Genomic DNA, 18,708 nt, shown 5'->3' with positions numbered 1-18,708 from the left:
AGAGCAAGGGGCTGATGGGTGTCACTGAAACATTTTCCAGGTTAAACTGTTTAAAGTTATCAGAATTTGGAGACGGTAAGAAAAATTTCCTGGTAGGAATGAAAAACTAATGTAAAAACATCCAGTCTGCCATAAAAACTAAAACCTCTCTCTGGTAGCTATTTGAAAACAGCCTTTCTAATCCTCAGTCCCCATCCCTTTTCAAATGATGTTGACAAAAATTGGTCATTTCAGTACCCCTAAGATACAGGTAAAATACAAATTAATGACTTAAAAGGTTAAAATTTACTTAAAACCTTAAAAGGTTTCTTTGCAGTTTCTCTCCCTCTCTCCGCCGTGCAAGCACTCATCACTTCATTTTTAATTTCAAGATGAAGCTTTGAATAATCAGTCAGACAGTTAAAGCTTTTAATGTGCGTACAGTGGAACAACCGTCTGTGTAAACCGAGGAATTTTAAGAACCCTTTTCCCTCAGTCGAACAGCTGAGTATCTATACCAAGATGGAGGACACCTATGCGCAACTCCGCAGTTCATCACAACAACGCACCTGCTGAGGAAAGTATTGCAAGACCTGGGTTGGTGTCTCTTTTCCAGCGCTGGTCCAATGAAACTGGCTGCTGGTTTTGGCGATGATTAAAAATGTGCAATAGTTGATGTTATCCGCACGGAGCAGGTAACCTTTTACATTTTGTATTCAGTCAGCAGTCACATGAATGATGAGGCACGGACCAAAGCCCTTCTGAATGGTCTGGTTTGCGGTGCCAGCAGCAGAACACGTGACAGGGAAAAATGCTTGCTCAGTGTTTTTCTCATGCCGTGAGAGTGGAAGAGGGAAACTGAGATGTTGCACCATTTGGCCGCCCCGAGGGCTAACCCAGTCTTCCCAAATTTAGGGGCAAATGAACGTCTCGGATGATAACAAGGGGAGGTTAATAAAAGATGCAGGGGAGGGGTTTGTAGTACAAGTCACTTTGAACGATAAGGAAAAAAATATTCTTGCGATTAAGGCTTATTGGCATCGTTAAGACTTGGCTCCTATTCCCAGCTATGCCACAACCTTCCTGTGCGCAAAGTCACCTGCTTTCCTTGCCAGGCTCCTCACCTCGAATATGCAAAGCCCGATCCCTGCCTTGGCAGAGAGCTGCGAGCTGCTGCCTGCGGTGCGCCTGGGGAAGGGCTTCGGCCAGGGAGCCTCGGCGATTGCCACTGATGCTGCAGGACGGCGATCTCTTGCTTGGCTTTTAAGACTTTTATTTTTTTCCTTCTTTGGCATCTGCCATTTTTTTCTCTGTGGGAGGCGAAGGCAGAAGATGCCAAGTGCCTTCTCCCACCCAGCCCCACTCAGCAGAGGTAGGTGACAGCGGGTCCCCCCCAGCGGCTGGTCCAGCAAGGTGGGGACAAGGGCAGGCTTGCTGTGGGCACAGAGTCCAAGCCGGGCAGCAAGCCAGAGCCACCACCAGCGTTTTGGTGACAGGGCACCTCTCCGGGTCCTGCCTGCTGCAGCAAGGGGGGGAGGTGGGAGGCAGGTTGCTGTTGGCGGTCACCGCCCCCACCACACTCAAGCAAGGGCAAAAGACACATGGGAGGAATTAGCCCCAAACCAGCATGCAAGAGCATTGCATTTCTTTACTCATGCAAGACTTCAATGAACATTTTAATTTGATGTTCAAGTGATTCACAGGATGAACATTTTTCCCAGATAAGCAAATAGCCAAGATAGACCTAGTATTATCCTATCGTAGTCACCATCGATCCAAATACGGAGATTAAAAAATTACAGCCCTAAGCCAGAGACGAATTCAAACATTTCTAGTGAAAAAGCCAGTAATATTTCCAAGTCAAACTCCCGCCAAGGTCGCTGCGTTACAAGCAAACTGGTTGTGGGCGCCTTGAGAACCCTTCTCAGCCTTCCTTGGCCTCCCAGCCCGAGCCATCAGCTCCATCTCAGTTCAGCACAAACCCTCTGTCTCTGCTTGCTCTCACAACATTTTTCATGTTACTCTCCACTTTCTTTCTTTAAATCTAAATAACTTTGAAGGGAGGTTCATGTAGAACAATATGCATTTTTTTTCCACAGCATTTTCAGCTGGAAGACATATTCGAAAGGAAAATTCTGGTTTATGATCATTTTAACTGCTTTCATTTAAAAAGAAAAGCAACTGGTTCTCAGCTGCAGGGGAAAAAAAAAAGTCATCTTTTGTTCTGCAAAATATTTCCCAAAGGATTTTTTCTAAAGGAATTTTGATGGAGAAAACCACATTTCCCATTCGGCTCTTTTCCTCTGGTGACTTGACTGACTTCCCCACCACAGGCTGTGGCAAAGTAAAATCAAGTCATGCAGAGGGACGAAGCATTTGCCTCGCTGCAACTAAAAAAAAAGCATATGCTGCTTTCCTGGCAAGCAGCTCAGATGCCGGATCATCAGCAGCGCTAGGCAGGACGGCAGCTGTGAAAACACTACCAGAGCACGTCTCTTTCATTTACTCGGGTGGCTGCAAATGCTCCGGGGACGCCCCCACCACGTTTTGCACCATCTCTTATTCCTACCCCTCTGACCTCTAGACTGCCAGCACAGGTATCATATTTCTCACCCTTGGCACGCCGTTTCAACATCCCCCATGTCTACCTTTCCAGAGGTCAGTCACTTTAGGAGGAGACACATCTCAAAGGCTTTGTGGACGCTGTCGATGAGTGGCGCAACCCTGCAGTAGCAGGTGCACCTATTTGTTCCTAGCCAGCCAGCTAGTCTTTTAACTATTTATTTCCACAACGTAAAGAGCCTGCCCCCGCCACACACTTCGTTTGTTTCTAACGTCGCCGGGTTGCAAAGCAGAAGTTTATAGTAAAGTTGGCCAAAGGCGGCCACGCCCCCCTGTATCTCTGGCTGACGTCCCACCGCAGAAGGAGAGGCTTCCTCCCCCCTTTCCCACTGCTTTGGTCTCCTCTGATGCAACTCTTACCCCTTCTTTTTATAGTCTCTATTTTTTATCAACGTAGTGTAGTTGGGAGAGTGTATCAAGGCATTAGCGCACCACATGTATTAATGTGGTATTTAAATAATCCTGTTTGTCTTCTGTTATCTACAGGCATGTGCTCAGACAATAGCTCTGAATTTGTTCCTGTGGCTTTACAAATATTTAGTAAATCCATCGCTCCCCTCTTTTTTTCACAACTCCCCAAATTACACTTATCTCACTTATTCCCCTTGAGGGTCCATCCCAGGTTTCATTACTCTAGAAACTCAACTTTGCATATAATTTGATTGTCCTGATCTCTTAAAGTCATTCTTCACCTAGAGAGACCTCTTCTGTGGCTGTCTTCTGCTTGGAGACGACAACAGACACGGTTAGAGTTAATGAAGACACAGTTATTAAAATCCCCAGGCAGGTACATGTGTAGCTACTCACCCCGGCAATATCCCACTCGACAGCGTTGTCCAAAAGTGAAGCCAAGGCTTATCTTCTTGTGGCTTCGCCCTTTTGTAGGAAGGGCCCGGTCCCTCCCCGGCGCTCAAGATGGGAAGAACGGGAGCTCCCCAGGCAGTCAGTGCCGCCTGCTTTTATTTCCGCAGAGCTATTTTGCCAGCAAAGGATTACTTGAGCTTTCTTCAGCGTGGTTGGTAATAAATACACTTCACCTATGACTATAGATTTTGGTCACGAGGGTGAAGAAATCCTTCAGGGCACAGCAGCGGCTCCTCCTGATACAGCCTTCCCTGTCACTGGGCTCTTGCTCAACCCTAATTGAAATCAGTGCAAGTCTTTGATCAAAGAGGCGAGCACCATTAATAAGCGAGGGATTAAACAAAAGTCAGGAAGCCTTCCTAATTGAGGGAACCGCTCAACTCCAGTTTGCTGGATCCAGCGCTCCATCATGGGGCTCGAGTCAAAATATGCCAGCAGCACCTGTCTGGGCTCCTCGGGGCTGGGGCGCGGGAAGCAGCTATGGCCTCTGCACTGGAGGCTGTGGCAAGGCGTGCTCCCAGGACATTTCGGCAACGTTAAAAACACAACTCTCCTGGCAGAGTTGGCTCTTCCTGCTCATGTGATGCCCATGAAACCAGCATGATGAAGCCCAGCAGGTGATCTTACAGAAGGGGGAGGTGGCATTTATCCATAAAATCTCTACAGAAGCTTATTCTACCCGCTCCCACACTCACAAAGAAATGCGTGCCCCAGACATCTGCCCAGGGCCACCCACGCACGGAATGGAGGATGAGGGGCTCCAGTGGCCATGTCCTCCCTGTGTCTCCTGGGTACCTCTCGGCCAGCGGTGACAAACTAATCTTCCACCGGTTCTTTCATGCCTGTACAAGCTCTTACTGTTACCTTTCTAGCACATTACCTTTCTAGCACAGCAACAACAAAAAAAAAAAAAAAAAAAAAGATCGGCAGGTGTCCTGTGCTGTGCTGTGCTGGCAATCATCCTACTGCCATCGCGGTGGGGTGAGGGTGAGCAAGGTACAAAACCTTCTGGTGCAGGAACCTCTGCAACGTGATAGCGATGGTAGAGGGAGCTTACTTGTGTTTATGCCTACTTGTTTTCTGCTGCATCTCTGAATGTGCGTTAGCAATCAACCACAGCAGCCCTACAGCACGGTTCCTGAGCTGCAGTTATCACCAGGGTCATGACTTCAGCGAGATCAGAGCCCTAAATTTTCCACATTCACCATCTCCCTCAACTCATAAACTTTCCCTCTACCATGCTTTGAGATTACTTTGCGGCACATAAAGCAAACGAAGGATGGTGGATACTCAAAGAACAAGCCCCAGCTTCCTTCACTGCCTCACGCTCACCTTCTGCCCTGAAGTGGGGCTGCTTAAACCTCCTGTTTTTCCAGCTGTTGAGACATAACCCCGCATGCTTTAAAGAAGGAAAACGGTGACTTGCACGTGCACGCCCCTTGGTTCAAAGCAGCACCAAGGCCTCGGTGTGGTCCAGGGACCAGGCAGCTACCGAGTCGCCCACTGCATGCTCGGGGGGGCATAACAGACACAAGCAGATCCAGCAGAGAGAAACTAACTCCAACAGGCTTGCAGAGATGGACTGGAAAACCATGATGTACTAATTCTTGGAGCTACCCGCAGAGAAAACGTACAGCCTCTTGTTGGCAGTCAGTGGATTACGCTCGCACAGCAGGACAGGGACAGATAGCTATTTCAGCTGCAGGTGGAAGTGCACAAGCATGGGAACACCTAACATGTCAAGAGCAAAATCTGCAGTTTAAAAAACAACTGAGCTACATCACAGTTGTTTCAGCACATACAGGCCTGAAGTTACCAGCAAAAAAGGAATCCAGTGAATAAGCTTGCCATTTACAACCAGTGCTATGAAAAAATTACCCTTTCCTGCACATTTGCAGAAACAGTGGCCACTTGGGCATGCGGGCCCCTCTTGCCTCTCTGGCTGCTCGGGGCGGGGGGTTGGTCCAGCAGGAGGTACATGCTAGTGGTGGTTTCTTTTAAACACAAATGGCCAAGAGTGCCTGATGCTTTCCTGTCATCACAGATCTCCCCAAAACAGGCTGTGATCTTTGGAGGATGGACAAAGATATGGTTCTTGATCACAAAAGTCTAGTTTTATATTTAACAAAATGAGCGACATAATGACTTGCACTGAGGAGAGGTGATGACTGGCTCCAGCTGACCAGAGTTAACTTAAGCACAACCACAGCTGAGGCCTTAAAAATGCAATGTGGAAAGGAAGCTGCAGACATGCAGTAATCAGCATTAATGTTCCAGTTGTTGAGAACATCATGGCACAAATGAAGTTCCAGTTAAAGCAGCAGTAAGACCACAAATGGATATTTTAGAAGGAACTTTGAAAATATGTAAAAGACAGTACAAGTAGTTTAATCAATAAATCAATATAGGATGGGTTGCAAATGAGACAGAGAATAAACCAAAAAAAAGGTATTAAAACACTATTTAATCATAAAGGAAAGTTACAATATTCAGTAGTTTATTAGGGTGAGAATCTTTTTAGCACAACAGAAAAAGCACCATCAGATATTTAATGTAATAGAGTAGACAGTACAAGTAGTTTAATCAATAAATCAATATAGGATGGGTTGCAAATGAGACAGAGAATAAACCAAAAAAAAGGTATTAAAACACTATTTAATCATAAAGGAAAGTTACAATATTCAGTAGTTTATTAGGGTGAGAATCTTTTTAGCACAACAGAAAAAGCACCATCAGATATTTAAAGTAATAGAGTTTAAAGGGAAAAAAAAAGATCAGTTTTAAAATATTCCATGTATTTCAGTAGTTTTCCATCCTTTCCTGATGAGATATTGTAATTGTGTTATGGTTTCAAAGCAAAAGATGCTGAACACCAGAATAAGACCTTCCGACTTGTCTTGCTTACGTCAGTCCTCTCTAATCCATTCTGAAGAGAGAATATTTAACCTGCAAATGGATACGGTGGGACTCCTTTCACCCCTAGCCCTGTTATCTATTAAAACAGAGAGAAAAAAAAAGATTAGTGCAATAATTCACTGCTATCAGGCACCTGCTTTTCTTTCACAACTAGACATGCTTTAATTTAGAAAAGGCCTGTGTCCCCCAGCTTGACATCCTACTGTATTTTGCACACAGCAGCTCATCACAGCCAGGAACTTCAACCTATGCTCTTTCTCTAAAGCTCAGTAATCGCGGGCCAGAGTCCGTTCCCCAAAAGCCTCTTCGCAGGCACTACTAAGCCTTACTTCTGCAGTTCACAATGTAACCTTCGGTATGCACACATATGGAAGAGCAGGGCTTTAAAACAAATCCCAAGGTGACAAATTTTTAAAGAGACAATTTAGTTATAACTAACTAGAAAGTAAATAAAAGCAGATGCTTTTATCGGCCATTGATTAAGACATACAAGTATTTACACATTCTTTCCATAACAAACAGAAAACTCGAACTGTGTCGGGAGGGGGAGAAGTAGAAAGAGGTGATGGCATAGAAAATTTGCAGTATCAGCATTGTTACAGATTTTAAACCCAAAAGTATTTTCAAATCTCTAAATACATTTAACTTTCTCATCCTGCAACAGGAACCAAAAATACGAACGCTAGTTTAATATAGGTGACTGATGTTCTAACAACCACCCTTTTCCTGCTTCCCACCACTCCAACTGGTTTGCTACCTGAAAAATGCAGGAGGGAAAAAACTGCCTTCTAAAATGACAGGAAAAAGCATCATTCACCTTGAAAACCCCGCCAGCCTGCGGTTGCCGTGAAAGCCACTCTTTATCCATCCCATCACTGGCAGAAGTCACATACATTTCTGAATAATCCTCTCCTCCGAAACAGCAGGAAGTTGTCTTGTCAACAGGAAGTTTCACAGTCTGGAGTCTTTTTCCTGGAGAAAAACATGCATGCAGTTTCCTGTTCGTCTACTTACGACAAGAAATTTAAGCAAATGATTGCAAATAACCGTCGTGGAGCCAGGTGTTCCACAAAAGCGGGTACCAGGGCAGGGGGAGGTCTCAAGCTGAGTTTCAGCATACTGATAAGCACCGTGACAGGGAGAAACCTGACTTCTGTAAACCACGTTGTTGACGATGCATCATTTGACAAGTTTCAGTCTCAGTTATCACAAACAAATCCCACCCACCCCCAATCCCAGCCTGTCCTCTAATTAAATGCTAACACCCCACAGCAGAGACATCTGTATCTGAGCTCATCATCTAGACTGCCCATGCAGTCAATGGAAATGGGCTATAATTCCTCCCTAAAATAGGTCACATGAATCACGCCCTAGACCTGCTGACTTTTCTACTTTTAACTACAAAGGAAGCCTGGAGCGAGCAGACCTCATGCAGCTCTACTGAGGCATAACTCGTGCTACACCTCTACTGCCTGCAGTTAAGGAAGATTAATTCCTAGAAGTTTCTCCTGAAATTTCAATAGCCTTTCAAATCAAGCTTGCATAAAATAGGCAGCATGGGACATGTCTGAAGCTTACAAGAAACTAGCGCTACTACAAAGAATATTACGCATTTATTATACCAACAAATAGCTACCGTCCTAATGACGGTTTGCTTCCAGCCTTAACCAGAAGGCTGTTGAGACACCTTCAAAAATTCCTCCTAATTCTGGGCAGTAAGTGCTTATACCCATCATGCCTATTTTATTTACCTACAGTTGAATTTCACTTTCTAGAAATATGCTAATCTGAATGTACATGAAAGTACATGAATCTCCTTACAAAATATGTAATTTCCCTGGCCCCTCATTTGTGTGTATAAAGGGCTTGGTCCCCTTACAGTAACTGGCTGTTTAGCGATGTCTTGAAATAGCAGGAGAGTAACTTTGATGTTGGGAACCCTACAAGGAGAAAGAAAAAGTGGAAAGTCTAGCCCACTTAACACCTATGAGAAGTTTTTGGTCAACTTCAGAGTGGGGCACCATTTCCCAGGAGGTGCTTACCAAAGCCAGCACCTGTCTTCCTTTTTACGTGCTCTAAAACCTTTTCCCTCACCCAACAAGCTGTGCCTTGGTCCCTTGCAGCACTGCAATGAACTGACAAAAGTGCAGACCAAACGGCTCCACCTGTACCACAACACTGAGCAGGGCATAGGCACAGGCGCAGACAAAAGCAGAGCCACATTATTAAGCCATTGGTGCAGTCCTGGCACAATTTTGGCCCACCTAGTTGGGTATGCTGCTCCCCAGAGACAGCCTGGGCTCTCTTTTGGTGTGGGAAGACAGCCTGGCTGCGCAAAATAAGCTACGATATGGCATACGGTGCAGGACTAAAGGACATTTGCTGATCCGTTTTACTTGCTAGTATGGATGTAACCAGTACATCCACAATACAGGACTGAGAGGGAATTGCCTCCGTTTCACCGAAAACCCTGACACAAGGGCTGGATACTTTTAAACTGTCTTTTAATCCCAAAATAAATAAAAGAACAGCAAGTGAGCAGTGGTGAAAGAGCCTCTTGTATGAAATAGCCAGGGAAGTTTCAGCACTCTGGGATTCCTGATGCTGTATAATAAGCTTATTTGGCACAAACTTTGACCCACAATGGCCAAAGTAAAAATCAAAGTTAAAAAAAACAAATCAAAATGAGTGTAATGGCATTTAGATTGTCAGAGATTATTTGCATGTCTGGTTACCTGTTACTTCCCTGAGAAGAGCAGGTTTTTCAGAATATCTAGAAAATTGGGAGAGAAGAAGTCCTGTCTGTTGCCTGGGAGTGACAAGGACCAATACGAGTCTCAAGAAAACGCTCCTGCCAACTGGCTCCAGCAGCACTTTGTGGTTATCCAGTCAGCTGGCAGTGGAAGGATTACATGGCTACATGGTGGCTTACAAAATGCTCCAGAGGCCACCCTAGAAATTGGCTGACACCAAGTCTCGGAGAAAATGAGTGGAGAGGGCATTCAAAGGGAGAAAACATGCACTGTAGGAGAGGCATGAGCCCCCGAGACAAGGGAAGAGACCCTGACTGTACTTGCAGAGTGCACTCAGCAGATAATGGCCCAGAAGGTATTGTTTACAAAGCTCTAAGGTGAGCAATGTCCTCCTGGAGATGCAAGAAAATCTGTACCTGCATGCTCTGAAATCCACCTGAAGTATTCATCAATGCTTGGTAACTGTCAAAGAGAGAAACTTAGCAAATCTTTTAGACCCTGTATAATCAAAGGATGTAAAATACATTCACTAGGAAGAACTGGAAAATATTTAATTCCTAATTAAAAGACATGATTGCATAAAACTAGCAGGTCACTAAGTGACCGGAAGGTAAGACAAGACTTGGCAATGTACAAGTTAGACATCCCTTTTGAGCCAAGCCCTTTGCAAACCCAGTGGGATCAGTCATCACAGCCTTTCCCTGCAGCACATCCTGAATCTAAAGGCAGCAGCTACCTAGGCTAAAGAAACCTAGACCTGAAAAGCTGCTTCACCCTGAACCTCAAAACCTTCGCTTAGAAAAGATGCCAAACAAGTTTCCTCGTCCATTCCCCTAAAAACGCAGTCCAAGCTTTGCTATCAGTGAAACCTGAAAACCCCTCACGTGCTTTAGATGAGCTCTTTATCAATGGATGTATCTATAACTGGCTGACAGTCATTCAAGCCACACTTAACAGCTATTGTGCATTAAAAGAGAGGCTTTCATGGAGTTCTCCTCAACCTGTCTGGGTTATTTCCCTAAATAGTTACAATTCACTCAGAATTCAGCAAATTGCAGATTTTAGATACTACTTTAAAATGGTAGCGCAGAGAGGGCAGATAAGCATGAGATATTCACAAAGAAGGTGGCTCTTTTTGACATGGACACTTAACCTGTGAAACTTCCTGCTACTGTTCGCTGCGGGTGCCGGGAGTTTTACATGGGCAAGGGGAGACAGAACAAGTTCACAGAAACTTGAAAATCCACTGGCAGTTACTGATACATCGAAATCACATCCAGCTCTGAAAGACCCTGAGCTGAGCATAGTTGAAAGCTGGGAATGCACTAGGGATATGTACTCTGCTTTCCCTATTCTTACAGTCTCCCTGTGCATCTGCTTATGGACACTATTCCCATCAGCTTTCTCTTAAGCAAACACCTCCAAAAGAGAGGAGGAAAGGGAAAACAAGTGAAAAAAGGAAGAAGGTGAAGGCCAGGGCGGAAAAAGGTAGAAACAGTGAAACAGAGAGGAAAAAATGGTAGAGTCCACTGCTCCAGGAGGGCATTCAAAGGGCTGGCAGAGGTCGCCAGGGAGTGCTCTGCCCACCAAAGGGGGAGGATGTGGGACCAGAAACAGGTCCCAGAGCTGCTGGGATCTCCCAGCTGGAGCTTCCTCCTCCTAGGGTCAGGGTGCAGACTCTGCAGGACAGGAGGAAGTCCTGCAGGTTGGCAAGACCTTGCATGGGTACAAATCAAAAGGTGAGGAGAAAAGCACAGCCTGAGCCTCAAGTAAGAGGTTCCAGCGGAGTCAGAAGAAAGGCTGCAGCCTGACCCGCCTGGTGCACGTGTGTGCCAGGGTCGGCAGTGCACTGCAGAGGCATGCATCAAGGGACACTGGCATCCCTGAATCTGCAGCCCCACAAAACCCCAAGACTTCTGTTAGGGCTGGACTTGGGTTCAAGAGACCCCAGACGCAACCCAGCGCAGTTGCTCCTACGCTGTGTTATGCAAACCTGTGCTGTTTGGGATCTGTCAAAATCACGCTCCCATTCTCACCCACTGGCCCCTTGCAGACAGTGTGGTTCAGTCTCTCTGAAGTGCTTCACAAGTGTTTTTTTACCCAGACTAAACCATGCCTGGCAGACCACCAAAGTCCAAATGAGAGGAGCCATGAACGACAGGCTCAGACAATGGGTAGGCCCAAGACGTTACTGTGGGAATGATAAAATGCTGTGGAATTCATTAAATATTTTTTATTATTTCAATTGCAAAATTTATCATATAAATAATTTTCAACAGTAAAAAAAAAAAATGTTGCTGGCACAGTTCCATGTGGGACTTGTATTAACCTCAGTAGGCTGCCCAAAATAATACACTATGCTGAAGAAACAAGACAAAAAAATGGCTTAAGTCATCTTTGCCATTTCATGGCTTATTCATCTTCTTCCACATCATTTATCAATAAGGTAAATGCTGATCTTAAGTTTGGAGGATACAGTGGATGCTAACTCAAACAATTCACAAGCATAACGGTAATCCCCTCAGCAACTTTACCTTTTTCAAACACAACAGAAGCTGGGAACAAAGGAGACTTATTTACAAAGCTAACTTTTGAGAGCAGGGACATATAATTGCTTTTTTAAAAAAAAGTAATGTTTTAAAAAGAGCAGATGTACCATTTCTGTGAGGGGAAAAAAACTACCTCTCATTATTTGCTTCTGTTTCTTCTTTCCAGTCCACCGTTTGCAAGGACTTACCTGTCTCAGGGTCAAGACGAATCACTCTCCCACCATCATAACAAGCTACCCAGAGTTTGCCTTCTGTATCAATACACATCCCATCAGGAATGCTTTCCTCTTTTTCCAGTCTGTATATACTCCTACGGTTGCCTGCAGGGTAGGAAAAACCACAACAAAACTACGTGAGATAGTTGTTAAAATTTCTACCAGTCATAGCCCAGCAAGAGTTATTCATGCTATTATTTTCCAAAGCTGTGCTGAAGTCCTGAGTTCTTTGGTATGAAAGAAATAGATCGTGTCTGCTGCCCTGTTTGTTTCCTGAGACAGTTGTTTCTCAGCATGAAAGCCTGTAGGTCAGTTTCTATCCGTTGAAAGTATAATCCTTTTTTCTGGTGTTCTTTTCTAGTGCACCACTCGTGCTCCCTACTTACAAAATTAAATTAATAACTGAATAAATTAATGTTATATACATTCAGAAAATTAATTACTTGTTCTAAAAGCAGTTTGGACCATTTCAAGTATCTCCAGTCAGAGAACTGGAGACTTTTCAAACAGATTGCTGGAACGTGCCAATAATCACTGTTCCAACAGAAAACTGACCTTCAGATATATAAACTGAGAGTTTATATAAACACAGAATTAGGAAAAGCATCAACTTCAAAGGCATACTGTCAACCTAAAAACAAACAACTCTATCTGAACTTTTATCCACTGTTATTAAAGAAAATTAAAACCAACTTTCCAACATTGTTTATTTTATGCTCTGACAACTTCAATGTTTCTCATATGTAGCAATATTTTTAATGAGTTTCCTTTGTGCTCCTGGGGATTGTCAGATTGCCCACAGAAAGAGAGCAAGCGAGCACGGTGAGAGAGCGAGGAGAACCACCCTATTTCCCTAAAGAAAAATTCAATTGTAAGCCATAGCAGAGAGACATCGGGACAAGATGCTACACCGAAAAAGACTTTAAATTCACAGTTTTAAAACTAAATATCAAATTGACTGAGTTCTTTTAAAGCAAAATACTGCAGTCCATGTACTCAAAAGCTAATTATCAGTCCAAGTCACTGGAATTTTTCTTTTGCCCAAGCTTGTAGAAGCCCTTAAGGGGTTGTTTTGTTTTAAATAAATGAAGGAAGAAGAGTTCTGAGTTACTGCTTTCCAGTTGTTGCTTAGCTCTGCCTGCAAAACCTTCATCTAAGAGCTTATCTTTTAAAAAACAAAACAAGGTGAAAAGAACTATAGAGAAGCTAGCAGAGGTTTTGCACAAGACTACAATCTTTCTGTTACTTTGCCTACGCTGTCAGGAATAAGAAACACGCAGCTGCAGAAATCTAGCCATACAAGCAACACTTTGCCCTTTTTACAAAGGAAGATCAGATATGCGTTGTGTTTAGTAACAGTAGTCCAGATTACTACTCAAACTCCGCCACGCAATTTTAACACTTTATAATATTACCAACAGCCTCTGACTAGTTTGAGCTAGGAGCCTATGCAGGTGCAGATCAATGTTAATATGGCTTCTGTTGTTTTGTTCTAAAGAGGTTTCTGAAGAAACGCTCCCAAAGCTCTGATCATCTCTGCGTAATAACCAAAGTGGAAACAAACATCACAATCTTTAGGCACAAACAATTATTTTAGAATACAACGATTCATACCAATTTTTCCAGTCTGGAGGTCATAATCAAAGGCATCCACTGAGTAGGACAAGCTGTCAATGTAAAAGAAGGTTTTGTGATCCAGCGACCAGTCCAGCCCATTAGAAATGTCCACCTGATCAAAGTGCTTCACTACTGAGAGGTCGGAGAAGAGCGTATACAGAGAGCCCTGGTGCCTTTCCAGCACAGCAGGTCGAATCTCCTCAGCCATCGTACCTGTGCAGAGCCAAAGGGGAGAAAGCAGGTTCAGAGTGAGTGGGCTCTCCTCCAGGTTTGGTGGCAGCCCCTCGCTATGATGATGACCACACTGCCAACGTAGAAGGGAGCAATGTGGGGGCCTCAGAAATTCGGGGAAGAAACCAAGTTAAAAGCAAAAGAGAAAGGTAGATTTCAAAAGTGCTTGCTTTTAGCAGAAGATGACAAAACACAGCCTTTGTTTTTTTCATTGAACTGTGGCAAAAATGGCGTGCAGCGTGATTTCTGCCAAACGTTTTATTCAGTCATTCAAATATTAAGAAAGGTGTGGTCAGCATTTAACTTCCCACAAATCTTAATGTCTTATATAGCAGAGAGACTGGAAAAAAATTTCCTCCTCCCTCAGAACGAGTCTTACTAAAGCCTTTTCAAAACCAAATCTCGTCATTGTGGCTCGAAGTTGGCAGTCGAGACTAGCTCTTGAGAGGCTGGGTTAAAGGAAGTTAAGGTAAGCCTGGGGACCCAACTACAGGGCAGATGCGCAGAATGGCGTTTTAAAAACCAGGAGGACAGGATCACAGGATGGCTGAGGCTGGAGGGCACTTCTGGAGATTATCTGGGCCCACTCCCTGCTCAGAGCAGGGTCAGCCACCGCAGGTTGCTCAGGGCAGCGTTGTGTCTTGAGTATCTCCATGGATGGAGACTCCACAGCTTCTCTGGACAACCTGTTCCACTGCTTGATCATCCTCAGTAAGAGAGTTTTCTTACGTTTAAACAGAATTTCCTGAATTTCAGTTTGTGCCCATCACCTCTAGTCCTGTCACTGGGCACCACCGAGCAGAGCCTGGCTCCCTCTTCTTTACTGCCACCCCATCATGTACTTATACACATGGGTAAGATCCCCCTGAGCCTTCTCTTCTCCAGGCTGAACAGTCACACAGTTTTTAGAAATACCATCTATAAATTCTGATTTTATGAAGAAAAAAACCCACAATATCATAAATTTCTCATTGGAAAAGTATTTTCTATTGGCACTCTGCCAGTATTCAAAACAAGGATGCCAACAGAGAGGAGGCACGGCCAAGTGTCTTAAACTAGGCAGGCTCGGAATAGTGGGCCTCCTTTTAAAAAAATAGTCCTGATTAGATGGTGTCCAGGTGATACAAATAGATTTGTAAATAGGATTAAACTCTGCTTGAAGACAACCAAAAAAAAAAATCCCCACCATTTAACTATGAATGAACACTTGCTGCATCTACAACTGATCACTGCATCTTGTCACCAAAACCTAACGGAGCAGCAGAAGGAAGGAACCGCCTGCAGCATACCTGCGAAATACCTCCCTGCAGGATCCACTTTCCCATCATTGAATCGGTTGTTTGGTTTATCCTTGTCCACGTGAGTAATGGTGGTTACCAGCTGCTCTTTCCATTTCAAAGCAGCAAACCTGGTTCCCAGGGTGATGACGTAATCCCCAGATTTCCGGAGAGCCACGGAGCTCACGGGAGCATCTAAAAACGGGGTGAAACAGGAAAGAGGTATGCGCTATGGAGAGACATTTCTTTTCTGCCCACTTTAGACACGCAAGCAGTCACACCAAACTCGGTGAGACCACAGGCAAGAGAAACAACCTACTTTTCCACCAACAAAACTGATGTTTAAATACATAGAAATGGATTCTTTCATGCGAAGAGGGCATACTTAATGCATACAGAAAGTTGCTACGAAGAGAACCACCAGTTTGGGACATATAAACTCAGGGAACTTGAGTATTACCACTGCTCCCAGGAGCAATAATCATTGCCAGTACCTGGTTCTGCTAGGTGCTTTAAAAAAAAAAAAACAAACCCACCCATAAAAAGGGGGACAGATATAGGCACATATGCTTTTTACAACAGGTTACTGTGTGGGTTCCCCCCTCCCCAAGCAAAAAATCAATTGCCACAAGAGCTCTGGAGCAACTGTGTTTGTTTAGCACAGCTCCTGAGTAAATCAGCCCTGCATGGCCGTTCAGTCGTAACTCATGGAGACAAAAAGTATCTCTGCACTGGGACAAGTCACACTGGGCAGGAGAGCCACCCCCCTGCACCACACTCTGCCGTTCAGTTCAGACATGCCTCCAGCAGCACCAAAAACACACGGAGTGGCAGAGCTTTCCAAGAGTTAAAGCAAAATAGAAAATTAGTAAATGCTCCATGGTTAGTTTACACTCATTTGAGCTATTATGCAGTAGAATCTCAATTGCAGGTTATTATAAAGGAATTAATAAAAAAACCCAGAGAATGAGTGTGAAGATAACATTTCTGTAAAAGCCTACAATCAGACGCGATACAAGGAATAATAACTTTAAACAGGGCAATAAAGTCTGGGATAATATTTAATATGCATGGGACTAATTGCCAATTTTTAAATTTAAAAATAAAACACTTCTTGTATTTATAGCTTTGCAGAGGTATAATTAGCTAACAGTTTCACAAACACTTAAAACCACCACCAGCCACCACTGTTGCCAAGAGGAGCTGCTCCTTTCTGGCTGCTTGTGCTTGGCTCGGGGCTGCTTGTGCCAGGCTTCCCTTCGCAGCCCTGGCAGCGGTACCACCATGCTAGAAATCTGAATGCTATTTGACCCCAACACCTGAGATGCACCGCTGATTGCACGCTCAACTCAAGCAACTCCTTACTCCTTCACCTAGAGGCATGTGACCACACTGCTGAGGCTGCTGGTGGTCTGGGCTCATCTACACTGGGCGAGTGGGTGCCGCTTCTCCTTCCCGTGCCAGCACAGAGAGGTTGGCAGAGCCCCCGCAGCCGTGCGTGGCACCCGCCAAAGGAAGTCATTTTGCTGCTCTCCTGATTGCTGGTAACCACGCCAATAAAAGCGCTTTTCTGCCTGCACTGGCAGCAGGGCCTTTGCTGGCAGAGCCTGGGAACGCAACTCAGTTCGCCCTCCCAGCAAAACACCTGGGGCCGTGGCCCACAGGAGCCCTTCCACCCGGGCAGCCCCCAGGGTCTCCCTTCCACCCTGGGGGGAGCAGCCCCCAAGCACAGCAGCCTGCATACCCCTGCCTGCCTGTCCTTGGAGGTGTCGGTCCCCCGGGTGCCCCTACGGCCACAAGAACGGCCCCATACCTTCCTGACAAAGCACCTCAGGGGAAAAGGGTGTATCAGGCTAGCGAGACGAACACAGCCACACTACTGTTCGCTGCACAAATACAGCACAGGCTGTATTAGCCCTTGCGCCCTGCTCATTCCGCAGCCACCCCAGAGTGCTTTGTTAAGCAGCATCCACAAGAATTGATTTATTTGCAACACCATTTTATGCCGAACAGAAAACTGACCATAAGGTCTCCCCCCCCCCGGGCATGGTTATGTGTGTAGTGGTGTTTTCCCTGTGGAGTTGAAAAGGGCGTTTGAAGTTGCTGCTAAGTGTGGGGTTGTTGTAGTTCTCTATAAGCTTCAGTAATGAGTAACGTCTCTCTCAGTTTCCACTTTGGACATCAACCCACTATTTTAATCACATGGCACTCTTCGGGTGTTTGGGTTTTTTTCGGTCTTTTAATCATGGTATTCCCAAAGGCACAGCTATTAATTACAACTATTTTATTACCAAACAGAAGAAACTGAAGGGGGAAAAAGAAAAAAGTAGCTGCTTCAGCTACTAAGCTACTATTCTTTCGACATCGCCAGAGAGGCCACATGTAAAAGATTACACCTTTGAGAGTAGGTCCGAGTTGGGGGGAAGGCAGGGAGAAGCACGGTCCCTCAGCTAAGGTAAGAGAAAGTGAGTTTGGAAAGCAATGTTTCCAAAATTAGTATCAGGCCTTCTCTCATCGTAAAACTGGTAACAACAGTAATTTGAAGGGCAGACAAACCCAGATCAATTTATTGTGAATAATGTGAACACCTTATGGGTGGGCAAAAGCAAGTCATTTTCACCGAGTGTTACTGAACATGAGAAACTAATAAACGTGAGTATTTAAACCATTTAAGGAGCTGTCTTCAGACAGACAAATATTTACGTTATCACATCCAGAATTTGCAACTCTTTCTTTATGAGAGTTAGCACATGTCTTCCTTTCTGCAATAAATAAACTATTGAGACTCTAGCTGGTGACACTGTTACCTTAAAAGAAAAAAATAATCTTCTTAAATTGTTACAGGAAATTTTCTTCCAATAAAGAAAACGTTATGGGCATTGCTCATTCACATCAGTAACAAAACTCCCACAGATAGCAACAGCGGAACTTTACTGCTGGGACAACTCGCAAAAGAGAACAAGTTGTGAACAACTTACAGGAAAGAGAAGTAGATAAAATATAACCCAATAGCACAAAATCGTAAGAAAAGTCCTCAGGACCAAGTCTAGCCAGTATCTAGTGTCTGTGCACAGCACAAGCCCCAGTGTGCTTGGCCTAGGAAAGTCGGGTTTTAGGGAAGGGTCTCCAGAAGATGAGCACCATGCAGCTGTTGAGGGATGCAGCCGCATCACCTACAGGAGTCCTGCCCATGCTCGGCAGGGATGCAGTACGAAGTCAGAATGCACAACTCTCGCGTTCTGCAGAGCGCTTTTCGAGCCGTTCCTTACCCACAGAGATGGTCTGCACTTGCTTGGTGACCGAGCTCCAGCGGCACACCTTTCTACCCGTGATGTCCACGCAGAGGAGCGCGCTTTCCTTCTCGTCCCAGACGGGCGACTCCCCAATCCTGTAGCCCTCCTTGGCAACGCACTCGATCTTAATGGATGACATGCCTGTGGGGAAAAGCGTTCCGGTTTTACGTACGTCTGTCAAGAGCAAGCTCGTAGAAAATCAACACCCGGATCTGAATGCTGGAAGTCTGCACTTGTGCCTGCGGCCGGCCCAGAGCCGCATTTTCAATCTAGAGGGGTTTTACCTGTACAGAGCACAGAGCAGCGCAGTCTATTTGTGCTGCTCGCACCGCCCGCCCGCTTCGTGCCAGTTAACGATTCTCGCACGTCCGACAACGTGTGCTGGTCGTCCC

The 18,708-nt window shown here is 45.0% G+C and overlaps 1 protein-coding gene across 1 annotated transcript; it reads right to left on the bottom strand.

Moving 5' to 3' along the window:
- Positions 1-6,106: 6,106 nt before the first annotated feature.
- LOC103900630 (regucalcin) lies at positions 6,107-18,645 on the bottom strand. Its single transcript, XM_009281342.1, has 7 exons — positions 18,601-18,645; positions 18,293-18,457; positions 15,036-15,218; positions 13,513-13,728; positions 11,872-12,003; positions 7,199-7,353; positions 6,107-6,457 (listed from the first exon to the last, which is right to left on the bottom strand). Exons 2-7 carry the CDS (start codon positions 18,453-18,455, stop codon positions 6,407-6,409), a joined length of 900 nt encoding a protein of 299 aa, XP_009279617.1. The 5' UTR covers positions 18,456-18,457; positions 18,601-18,645; the 3' UTR covers positions 6,107-6,406.
- Between the last annotated feature and the right edge of the window lie 63 nt (positions 18,646-18,708).

The sequence above is a fragment of the Aptenodytes forsteri genome, unplaced genomic scaffold, assembly GCF_000699145.1.
Source record: "Aptenodytes forsteri isolate BGI_AS27 unplaced genomic scaffold, ASM69914v1 Scaffold212, whole genome shotgun sequence".
Classification (NCBI taxonomy): domain Eukaryota; kingdom Metazoa; phylum Chordata; class Aves; order Sphenisciformes; family Spheniscidae; genus Aptenodytes; species Aptenodytes forsteri.
The sequence above is the reverse complement of the archived record's forward strand: the minus strand, read 5'-3'. Positions and strand labels throughout refer to the sequence as shown.

What these genes read in the sequence shown, in the direction of transcription:
- LOC103900630 (XM_009281342.1), bottom strand. Translation starts at nt 18,455, where the DNA reads ATGTCATCCATTAAGATCGAGTGCGTTGCCAAGGAGGGCTACAGGATT. An exon ending in TGCAGGGAGGTATTTCGCAG is followed by an intron (nt 13,729 to 15,035) that starts GTATGCTGCAGG and finishes GGCTCTGCACAG; the next exon opens with GTACGATGGCTGAGGAGATT. An exon ending in AGGCTGGCGGGGTTTTCAAG is followed by an intron (nt 6,458 to 7,198) that starts GTGAATGATGCT and finishes CTGTTTTAATAG; the next exon opens with ATAACAGGGCTAGGGGTGAA.